The sequence below is a fragment of the Nelumbo lutea genome, chromosome 3 (genome assembly GCF_056320005.1).
Source record: "Nelumbo lutea isolate HS-2025 chromosome 3, American lotus-T2T, whole genome shotgun sequence".
NCBI classification, from domain to species: domain Eukaryota; kingdom Viridiplantae; phylum Streptophyta; class Magnoliopsida; order Proteales; family Nelumbonaceae; genus Nelumbo; species Nelumbo lutea.
The window spans coordinates 83,905,265-83,917,273 of record NC_142686.1 but is presented as its reverse complement, the minus strand read 5'-3'; the positions used below and the strand labels follow the sequence as shown (position 1 = coordinate 83,917,273).

Sequence of the window (12,009 nt, the reverse complement as noted above, 5' to 3'; positions counted from 1 at the left end):
ATAGGCTATGTCTGGGCCAGGTTTCATTCAACTACACAATCAAATGGGTCCAATTGATTAACCTCTGTGAATTGTGAATCTGTAATAGTAATAGGGGTAAAGTACCCAATACCCGGATCAGACCGGATGAACCAGACTACCTCAGCTCAACCCAGTCGTACCAACCGGATCAGGCTATCACAATTTTAATGATTTACTCAAAGTAACGAAGCTGAACTAGATGGGATGGTTGACTAACTGACTTCTGCAATGACTTCTGCCAAATCTCTTGGGATCCCGCCCTGATAAATAACACTCTTTCACACGCGTTCTTTTACAGTGCCTCTCCCTCCCTCTCCCCTCTCTCTCTCTCTCATTTGAAACATGTAGATCTGATCTTTCTACATAGTTGGTTGAAGGCTTAAACTGTCTCTGCTTGAACAAGTTTATTCCACTCTATCAAGGAAGCAATGGAAGGGGGAATACATCCAGGAGCAGATGCCTCGGCTTTCAGGGATTGTATCTCTCTGGCCTGGAGGAACCCATATGTACTCCGTCTCGCTTTCTCAGCCGGAATCGGTGGTCTTCTCTTCGGCTATGATACTGGTATTCTTCTCTTCTTCCACTCTCAGCTCTGTGGCTTCACCCATCTGGGTTTTCTACTTCTATCTCTTTCTCCGTTGATTTTTTTTTTTTTCTTGAAACTTGTGAATGACCCATCATAATCTAAAATGAAATAGAGAGTCTTCTTAGCATACTGCTCATACACTAGGAACATTCAGTGTTAGAGAATATCCATCTTTTCTATATCATTCTCTCAGTTTTTTCTCTCTTTTTTCTTCCTCCCGTGAAATCTCACCAGCACAGTGATCTTTTATCATTTATTAGGAATAAAGTCATCTGGGTTCTTTTTCTCTTCTTTCTCCCCCTCATTTTTCCCTATTGCAGAGTTTCTTCTTTTTTTCTGCTTTTTGTGCTCAATTCTGAACATCAATTAGTTATTGAACTTTTTGGTACTTGAATTACGGTGAACTTTTGATTATTCAATTCTACTTTCGGAATCTTCAAGCTGTCCAAATACACTCAACTTTTCTATGTTAGTGTGTTAATTATCCCCTAGATAATTACCAATTGTGGGATCTGGACTCATGCTTTTCTGTTGATTTTTGTGAACTTCAGGTGTGATTTCAGGGGCACTTCTTTATATTAGAGATGACTTTAAGTCTGTTGACAAGAAGACTGTTTTGCAGGTGAGGACTTGAAGTTCTTCCCTGTGGAAAAGAAAGCTGTATTTTCTTTCGCTCTTCTTGATAATTTTCTTCTTTTTTTTTCCCCTTTGGTGGCTGGGAGCCTGGGAATTATTCATTTGAAACTTGAAAGGGATGAAGCTCTGTTGAAGTTTTAACTATTTTAAAGCTTTAGAGTTGTTTGCATTCATCACGAGTGATAACCATAATATCTTAATATCCTAAGTGTCTTGAGTGTTCCACAACTTGCTGCTTGTCATAACTCTTCTCTTCTTCACCAAAAAAAGAAAAAAAAAAAAAAAACTCGTAAGCTAAGTAAAATAATTCAATCAGACACGTGGCATGCATATGGAGGTTTACAATCCTATCTTTTGGTTAAGCCCCAATTGTTGTAATCATGTAAAAGCCCACGGTCAAAATCATATAACCCAAAAATGTGACTATAAACTAGCCCAGCCCAAGATGCCTAGATCAGCTCTTGCCTGCAAAGCTATTAACCAGCCTCAGGCCCATTTCAGGTTTGTGGAAATCGCAGACTCAGCTTAGGTCAGCTTGTTGACTCTATTTTATATTTAGACCTATTCAATTCCAAAATTGCAATCATGTAAAACCCACATGGCACACTACAAATGAAGGGATGAATTAAAAATAAATAAATAAATACCCGAACTATTTGGATAAAGGAGCTTTGGTTGAAACTTGGGCTTAGCTCATGGGCCTGTTAAGCTTAGGGTCAGTTACTGCTCTTAAGAAACGTAAGTGCAACTTCAGTAATGGGCCCATCTGGGCCCATCTCTGGCTCATCGGCAGTCCTACTCATGATTCCCGTTTCATGTTTCATTGCCTCCCTTACCCATCTTCAGAAAAACCAGAATGACCTTGATGAACTACATCTACACGATCCCCTTCTTTTGATGAAGACATCTCCAGCGCATTTCTCCTAACTAAGCATTTTGATATATTTCATGCGTATAGGAGAGCATTGTGAGCATGGCTGTTGCAGGAGCAATCATAGGTGCAGCCATAGGCGGATGGATGAATGACCGGTTTGGACGGAGAACGTCGATTCTGGTGGCTGATTTCCTATTCTTCATTGGGGCAGTAGTCATGGCTTCTGCTCCCAACCCAGCTCTTCTCATTGTTGGTCGGATCTTTGTTGGTCTAGGGGTCGGAATGGCATCCATGACATCTCCACTTTACATCTCAGAAGCGTCTCCAGCTAAGATCCGAGGTGCACTAGTCAGTACTAATGGCTTCCTTATAACCGGAGGCCAATTTCTGTCTTACCTTATCAACTTAGCATTTACCAAGGTAAGCAACAACTTCTACTAGTAACCAGACAAACTACTTGATAGTCTTGTAGCGAGTTTGCTTTTCTAAGCCATTGAGAAAAATTAAGAGCAGAAATTCTATCAAATACCAAACTGCATTTAATCTGATTCAGTATCTTACTGATACAAGATGATAACTTGAAGTTGGGTTTGGTTTCAGGCACCTGGGACATGGAGATGGATGCTTGGAGTTGCTGGAATTCCAGCTCTGCTGCAGTTCGGATTGATGTTAGCTCTTCCAGAATCACCACGTTGGTTATATAGAAAGGTTCTCTCCTTATTATCCCATGATTCATGCATACAAGCACGTACACCCATAGAGTATTTATCAATCCAACATGAATTTATTTGTTAACCAATTTACTTCTTTTCTTTTTCTCTAAATCACGCAGGGAAGGGAAGAAGAAGCCAAGACCATACTTAGAAAAATATATCCAGCAGAGGAGGTTGAAACAGAGATCCAAGATCTTAAAGAATCAATAGAATCAGAGATAAAAGAAGAGGGATCTTCTGAGAAGATCAACTTCATCAAGCTGTGGAAAACCAAGACTGTGAGAAGAGGACTCATTGCAGGTGTTGGGCTTCAGGTATTCCAACAATTTGTCGGCATAAACACAGTTATGTATTACAGCCCAACCATTGTTCAGTTGGCTGGTTTTGCATCCAACCAAACGGCTCTCCTTCTCTCACTTGTTACAGCAGGTCTCAATGCCTTTGGCTCCATAGTGAGCATTTACTTCATAGACAGAACAGGAAGGAAAAAACTTCTGGTCATCAGTTTGACTGGTGTCATTGTATCACTTGGAGTTCTATCAGCTGTCTTCCATGAAACAACATCACATTCACCACAAGTCAGCAGGCTGGAGACAGCCAAGTTCCCTGCCTATACCTGCCCAGATTACCAGGCAGCAGGATATTCTGCTTGGGATTGTATGAAGTGCTTAAAGGCTTCATCTCCAGATTGTGGGTTCTGTGCATCTGCCACTGACAAGGTACACTGTTACTCTACGACCATTTATATTAGGCTTTTTAGTTTTTAGCAGACCATGCATGAATCAACCTTGAAAAGGGGGGTGGGGGGGGGGATATCTCTGTTGCTTTATTAACAGTTACCCATTAATTTTTGTCGCAGTTATTTCCTGGTGCATGCTTGATCTCAAATTCGACAGTCAAGGACATCTGTCACGGAGAGCATAGGCTGTGGTACACAAGGGGATGCCCTAGCAGATATGGGTGGCTTGCTTTGATTGGATTGGCACTTTATATCATATTCTTCTCTCCTGGGATGGGGACTGCTCCTTGGATTGTCAACTCTGAGATCTATCCTCTGAGGTTCAGAGGGGTCTGTGGAGGAATAGCTGCCACTGCAAACTGGGTATCCAACCTCATAGTTGCTCAGTCCTTCCTCTCATTAACAGAGGCAATTGGGACATCCTGGACCTTTTTGATATTTGGGGTGATCTCAGTTGTTGCCCTGTTCTTTGTTCTGGTTTGTGTGCCAGAGACTAAGGGGCTTCCAATCGAGGAGGTGGAAAAAATGCTGGAACAGAGAGCGCTGCAGGTCAGGTTTTGGAAGAAGGGCTCAGACCATTTACAGAAGAATTCACAAGTGTGAACAAAGAGGGTAGTGTAATTATTTACTATTGGTTGTATGGGAGAGCCCATACCCTGAAAATTAACATTGGGGTCTCCAAGATTCATACTAATTTAGAATTGGAGATCAGTAATGTAATACATTATGAGTGCTTTTTCTATACCAAGAAACTCCATTGACATTCTTGTCCCCAAAGATTTTTCCATTGGAAAACAACTCACAACTAAATAGGATTAGTAAAAGTATAAAGAAATGTAGTCCATATGAGCATTCAAAAGATGTGATCATGCAAATCTCAATAAATTGAGACAATTAAGTTCAGTAAATGATATTCTGTAGGCTTCAAAATGTTAGACAGTTTTGTATGCCCTTAGCTTCAATCCGTTTTGATGTACTTTTGACATTTAGTGTAAATAAATAAAGTGCATGTTTGATTCATGTTGTTTGGTATAATTATGTGTAAGACCCTAAAACTAGACACTTGATGAGACACGTGTTAGTTTTAAATATTCACAGCCATTGGATAAGTCTATGGATATTTATCCTGTCAAGGCTGATACTGGTCTGCCGCCAAGTGTTGGGATGGCCTATCTCGGTCACCAAGGTAAGACCCAAGGCACATGCAGTATGGGATTACTCGAATCCTTGAACCGGACCAGATTTCCAATGTTGCCCTGGACTTTGGAGACAGATGGGCAAAACTGGAAAGTTACACCTGACCCCAAGACTCGATTATGATGCTTCACTGGGTGTCGGATCAGGCTTTTTGATATGCCAATCAGTGAGATCCTTAGCGGGGATCAAAACCTGGGCATGTTGGGGCAGTTTGAGAATTCATCTGAGTGGTGATCATAGTGACAGGATCTGCCCCTTTGCCGGACAAAGGTAATGATTGGGAATGCACTCTCTCTGATGGAAATCAAACTGCGGGCAGTTGATTTCAATCGTTGGAATTTTGTTTTGCAAAATTTATATATATATATATATATATATGTGTGTGTGTGTGTGTGTGTGTGTGTGTGTGTGTGTGTGTGTGTGTGTGTGTGGTCTCAAAGTGTTTGCAAATGGTTTTAATTCCCAAGATCCATGTGAGTGGAGAGTGCGGCCTGTTTCTTGTAGTCGAGGGAGAGGTCCTCTCTTGTCAGGCAGTGCTTGATCATTAAGGGCTGAGAGGTTAAGTGTAAGACCCTTTAGGATAGTACCTGATGGGCTAATCTTGCACCTGCCCACAGTCCCTGGGTCTTTATAAAATGGCTTGGCTCAAGGGTTCACTGAGGTTTTTAGTGAATTCGACTAGGCCTTATAATAAAGGTTGGGCCGAATTCATGTGGCTGGTGTGTAGATCAATGCTTAGGTCCCACGCCATACAAAGAAGCTCAACTGGGCAGCAGATTGGAAACTAGTTCAGCACTGAACACTTAATGGGCCAAAAGCCCATTTCAAGCTGGGCTGATATGATTACCCATCTATGGGGCGGATTTGAGATTAAAGTTAGCAAAAGGATTGGGCTTTTAACCCTATCCACTCTGGGAGACCAAATTCAAATTAGATTTGAATCTGATAACCTCCTAATAAGATCAGGAGTAAGCTAACTTAATCTGTAGATAGGATTAAGATCATCCCCTATTCAAATACTGATTTGGATTGGGATAACTCCTAATTAGGAGGTTTCTTAATCAAGAAGAAAAGAGGAGAAACCCTAAGAGATCATAATCAAATTTCGAACCTAGGGTTTTGTGCAAAAAATTATCCTGCGAATATTAGGTCTCAGACACACTCCAAAGAGAAGAGAAGCAATTTCAACCATCTTCACTTCAGGAGTTCTCCTCCAGCCGCCGCCATTGATTCTTACAAGATTTGATCTTTGAAGAAGAAAGAAATCGAGAAATTGGTTCTTGACATCGGTTTTGCAGAAAAGACTGAAAAGATTTGGTGCTCTGAGTTTCCAGTGGATTCTTACGAAGGATTCAGTGTGTAGGATGCACTTTGCTGGTTCCGTTCCACATACAACTGTGTCATCTTCAGCAGGAGTGGATCTTGGTGTCCCTAAAACAGAGGATTCTTGCGAAGGATCTAGTGTGTAGGATGCACTCTGTTGGTTCCGTTCCACATACAGCTATGTCATCTTCAGCAGGAGCGGATCTTGGTGCCCTCTTTGGGCGTGAACACCAACTTTGGGAGATACTGCTTTTCTGGATTAGGTATAATTCCTCCATTTTCTTTTGGTTCAGATCCGGTTCACTTATGGTTCAAGTAGAATCCTTGAATATTATATTCTAATTTAGGGAATATGATTCCCAGTTGGAAGAAGGTAGGAAAATTTTTTGAAATTCGCCCACCCATTCTATAACCTTTCTGGTGTCCATTAGATGGATTCTACCATTCTTTCAGTGGTATCAGAGCCACAGGTTCGAATCTTGAACTAAAAGAAAATCAGATCTGAACCTGCACAGATTGACAGAAGATGTTATGCCAAGATTTGCGCCTATTGTTTTCTTTATTTCAAGAAATTGTTTCTTGTTAAGGGCGATTGATTTGAAATTAATTTTTGTTAAATCCAAAATTTATTTAGAACTGTTCTTTATTTATTTTGATTTAATGGATTGTTCGAACCTGGAGATTGCAGTGCAGATTTGGCGCAGATGGTCTACGCACCCTTTTTCCTTTTTTTATTTTATTCAATTCGGTCTGTAAATAATATTTTTTATTTTCTAGACTGAATGTATAGGATTTGATCAAGAATGTAATTAATTAATAGAAATAGGATTTCTGTTTTTTTTTCTTGATTGAAGAAGGAAGAAGAAGGCGGCGTTGGAGATTTGCAGATGGAGAAATCGCTTTCTATGATTTGCAGTTTGTGAAACTGCAACCCTAGTGATTAACCTTTGTTTTGTAGGTGGTGCAAACAGTCCATAGTTGATTTGTGATTGCTTAAAATCAAAATTATTAATTTCAGATCTTTCATGGATTAATTCTTGAATTGAAAATCAGTTCCAGACATATTCGGACTAGATTTGACCAAAATTGTTTGGACTAAATCTAGGGTTCGAAGGGGACTGTTTTCACTCCATTTTTCTCACTCTTGTAGTTCCAAATCCGATGTTCAATTACAGGGATTAATTCGGCCCACCTGTAAAGCCCAGTTTTAAAAAGTTAAAACTACAAAAGCCCACCCTTGTGAGAAAAGCTATATGGGCCGAATTGCTATCTGGGATTCAGCCCATACATTAGTAGACATTAATTGTTAATGTTATATTTTTAAATGGGTTGTTTATTGGGCTTTACAGCAGTTAATTGATTGGATCAATTCCTCCTTTACATGTGATGTTTGGATGTTGGATGTGCTGCAACCATGTGCCATAAGCACTTGGCCCATGATAATTCATTAGTGGCTCTTGCAAACACCATGGCTAGATGCACATCATTGCCATGGTGTCTCTTAAAGGTCATTGGATGACCCCTCCTTACTTGGTGGGCCCCCACAACCCTGAAAAGGGATGCGTGCAGAAACCATAGCCGATCAAGGCCCACCAGAATTCTAACTTTATGAAAATCAGTGGGAGCCACTCTAGTTTGACCTAAAATTAGAACTAGGGCGTAATTTTGTTCCCTCCAACAAATATGAGTGCATGTGATAGGGAGATCCATATGATGGATTCTCTAAAGGCCTTCCGTCATTAGCACAATGATGGGTCCTTCAGTAATGAAGAAACGCACCATAAAATTGGGCTATTCATTTGCTATTGGGTCTATCAGAGTGTTTAATAAGATGATAGGGGTGTCATAGACCGATGTGAGAGGGGCTTTACCAGAAAATGGGAACTCTCTCACAGTACCTTGGCGTAACCTGAATATGATGGGTGAGCACTCACTAGACAGAAAGGTTTACCTGAAAATGGCTTTGAACCTTATCTAACAAAGGCCAAAGGGAAACTCATTTGATGAGTGGATATGATCCGTCACAGAAAAGTGGCGGGGTTATGCAGCTGAAACAGTTGGCTCCACACACCCTATGTGATTTCTCACATTTCCAGAGACATTTTGCCGTCTCCGTCACTGAGAAAGGAGGGAAATCTCAGAGATGAACAAATGAGAATGTAACATAGATTAAAAACCATATCTATGTAGGTAACATGAATCAAACTAAGGTTGTGGACTAACGTCTTTGCTGTTTTATCAGAAAATGGAAAACGGTTAGTTCACAAAGCTTATAGATGATAACAAGCCTAAGGGCCCAAACTATGCCGACTAGTACATAAATCTTATGCTGGTCCTAACTTCTGAAAAGTTAGATAAGGTGGTGAAAAATCCTGCCCCGGAGCATCCAGGTGATAGGGCTTCTGAGGCCCGTAGGAGGGACTACCAAGATTGGGAGGATAAGAACTCCCTAGCCCGCTGCTTTGTCATTGCCTCACTGGACAACTCAATACAGAGGTAGTTCGATCAGATTGAACTAACCAATGAATATATTGGACAGTCTAAAGACAATGTATGAAGAGTAGAACCGTTCTACTCGACAAGAGGTCCTGAAACTGTTCATGACCGCGTAGATGTCCAAAGGGAAGAAAGTTCATGACCATTTTCTTTAGATGATGGGCTACATTAACGAACTCGAACCCCTTGGATCTGGGCTAGATCTTGGCATGCAAGTGGATGCCATACTAAATTCTTTGCCCTCTTCCTTCAATGTATTCACTATGAACTATAACATGAACAAGTTGAATGTCAGTGTCCAGGAACTCACCAACATGTTGCAAAGGGCCGAGGATCTACTTAAGAAGGATGAGCCTGTGGTTATGCTTGCAGAAGATAATAGATCGGGCAAGAAAAAGAGAAAGGCAAAGAAGCCCCAGAAGAAAGCTGCCAAGCCCAAGAAGCAGAAGAAGAACAAGGTATCTAATGTCTGTCACTTCTGCAAGCAGACTGGCCACTAGAAGAGGAACAATCCTACCTACCTGGAATCTAAGAAAGGTAACGTCGAAACTTGTGTCATAGAAACTAACATGTTAGTTACTTCTGTGTCCTGGTGTGATGACTCCGGGGCTTCAACTCATGCGTGTAACTCATTGCAGGGGTTCAAAGTTAGTAGAAGATTGAGTGAAGATGAAGTGACACTATTATTGGGAACGACTGCAAGTGTTGCAGTTGCGGCAATAGGAACCGTAGAATTAGTTTTTAGAGAATGAGTGTTTGTACTTAAAGACTGTCTTTATGTACAAAACTTGAGAAAAATTTTAATTTCTGTTTCTAAACTGTATGCTGATGGATATACTGTTTATTTTAGTAATATGATTATTGTTAAATGGAATAACAAATTCATCGCATGCGGGGAACTGGAGAACGGTTTCTATGTTCTACATCCTTCTCTGGAAACTAACTTAACCAAAACTACGTCGGTCAAAAATCCCAAGAAGAGGACTCGTGATACAGTAAATCCCACGTGCCTCTAGCATTACCGACTTGGCCATATCGGTGTTGACCGAATCACAAGGCTAGTAAATGATGGTCCTTTGGATTTTCTAACCGTAGAAATTCTTCCCACTTTTGAGCATTGCCTCCAAGGTAAGATGACTAAACGGCCATTTAACAGTAAGCTTAAAAGATCTGCAAGCACACTTGACCTAATATATACTGATGTATGTGGTCCCCTGAGTGTTAGGACACAGAATCAACACGTGTATTTCATCACCTTTACAGATGATTTTTCACGATATGGTTACGTGTACCTAATGAGACACAAGTCATAATCCTTTGAAAAGTTCAACGAGTTCAGACAAGAAGTCGAGAAACAATTAGGGAGAGAAATTAAGGCCCTTCAATCAGATCGAGGTGGCAAGTATCTCTGACGAATTCAGGGACTACTTAAAGGTCAATGGGATAGTGTCACAATTAGCTCCTCCTGCTACACCTCAACTCAACGGTGTTTCAGAGAGGAGGAATAGGACCTTGTTAGACATGGTCCGGTCACTTCTCGTACACTCAAAATTACCCACATCCTTTTGGGGATATGCATTAGAGCCTGCTATCTATGTGCTGAATTGGGTTCCAACCAAATCGGTTCCGAAGACTCCATATGGATTATGGATCTGAAAGAAGCCAAGTGTAAGACACTTGAAGATTTGGGGTTGTCCTGCTCACGTTAAAAGAACGAGTGCAGACAAGTTGGAATCCAAAACCAGTCATTGCCTATTTATAGGCTACCCAAAAGATTTGGTGAGTTATCTATTCTATTACCCAAGTGATCAGAAAGTGTTCTGCAGTCGAAACGCCCAATTCTTAGAAACCGAATACATCCTGGACACCCATCATAAGGAAATAGTTCTTGATGAGGAGAGCTTAGGAGCAGTGGGAGATGTCCCACAAGTTCTAGGTAGTGACCAACCTAGAAGATCCACTCGGGTATCCAGGCCACCAGTCCGATATGGTTATGACCAGAATAGTTACCTGGTGGAAGCCTTGACTAGTGAAGAGGATCCCGTAACTTATGCGGAAGCTATGTTAGACATAGATTCCCAGAAGTGGGTGGAGGCCATGAGAGCTGAAATGGACTGGATGAAGACTAATGGAGTTTGGACTCTGATAGATCCGCCCTCCAGGGTAAAAGCAATTGGTTGCAAATGGATCTACAAGAGGAAGAAGGGCCCTAATGGCAAGATTGAGACCTACAAAGCTCGTTTGGTGACTAAAGGGTATACTCAGAAAGAAGGCATCGATTATGAAGAAACCTTTTCGCCCGTGGCCATGCTTAAATCCATTAGGATCCTGCTAGCTGTAGCAGCATACCATGACTACGAGATTTGGTAGATGGATGTCAAAACTGTGTTCCTGAACGGAGATCTTAGTGAAGATATCTGCATGCAGTAGCCGCAAGGCTTCATTGCTGCTGGTCAAGAGCACATGGTATATAAACTTAATAGATCCATATATGGACTTAAGCAGGTTTCTAGGAGTTGGAAGATCCGTTTTGATTTTGCAGTCAAAACGTTTGACTTTGAGCAAAATCTGGATGAACTCTGTGTTTACAAGAAGATCAGTGGGGATAAGATCACCTTTTTGGTGTTGTATGTGGACGATATCCTACTCATTGCGAATGATGTAGGAATGTTGACTTCGGTCAAGGTATGGCTATCACAGCAGTTCTCCATGAAAGATCTTGGAGAAGCTTCATATATACTAGGTCTTCGACTCTATATAGATAGATTGAAGCGGATAATTGGATTTTCCCAGGCTGCTTACATTGACAAAATTATCAAAAGATACAGCATGGAGAACTTCAAGAAAGAAAACGTTCCTTTCAGGCACGGAGTCACTCTCTCCAAGAAGATGTCTCCCAAGACTTCTGAGGAGATTGAGGGCATGACGTTCCCTATGCCTCAGCCGTAGGGAGCATCATGTATGCCATGCTGTGCACTCGCCCGGACATTGCTCAGGCGGTAAGTGTGGTAAACAGATTCCAAGGCAACCTAGGGTAGGAGCATTAGACTGTTGTGAAGAACATACTTAAATACCTTTGAATGACAAAAGAGTTTTGTCTGGTATTCGATGGTAGTTCACTACAAGTTCTAGGGTATACCGATGTTGATTTCTAGCCAGATCCAGATGATAGGAAATCTACATCTGGGTATGTTTTCACGATAGAATCGTGTGCTGTTTGCTAGAAAAGCAGCAAACAGGGGTCCACTGCAGATTCCACAACCGAGGCCGAGTACATTGCCGCAAGTGAAGCTGCCAAAGAAGCCATGTGGATGAAGAAATTCATACACGAATTGGGAGTGATTCCGTCCAGCACATCACCCATCCTGTTGTTGTGTGACAACAATTGAGCAATCACCCAGGCTAAAGAGCCTCGGGCCCACTC

General features: G+C 41.3%; 1 protein-coding gene across 2 annotated transcripts; it reads left to right on the top strand.

Annotated features, from left to right (window-relative positions):
- Nucleotides 1–212: 212 nt before the first annotated feature.
- Nucleotides 213–4,346, top strand: INT2 (inositol transporter 2). 2 transcript variants are annotated; one of them, XM_088979376.1, is made up of 6 exons: nucleotides 213–585; nucleotides 1,159–1,229; nucleotides 2,202–2,537; nucleotides 2,718–2,825; nucleotides 2,950–3,549; nucleotides 3,690–4,346. In XM_088979376.1, the coding sequence occupies exons 1-6, from the start codon at nucleotides 450–452 to the stop codon at nucleotides 4,170–4,172; spliced, it is 1,734 nt and encodes a 577-aa protein (XP_088835502.1). In that variant the 5' UTR covers nucleotides 213–449; the 3' UTR covers nucleotides 4,173–4,346. The 2 variants fall into 2 exon arrangements, with proteins under 2 accessions (XP_088835502.1, XP_088835503.1); XM_088979377.1 differs by lacking the exon at nucleotides 1,159–1,229 and having other exon boundaries at nucleotides 322–585.
- Nucleotides 4,347–12,009: the final 7,663 nt, after the last annotated feature.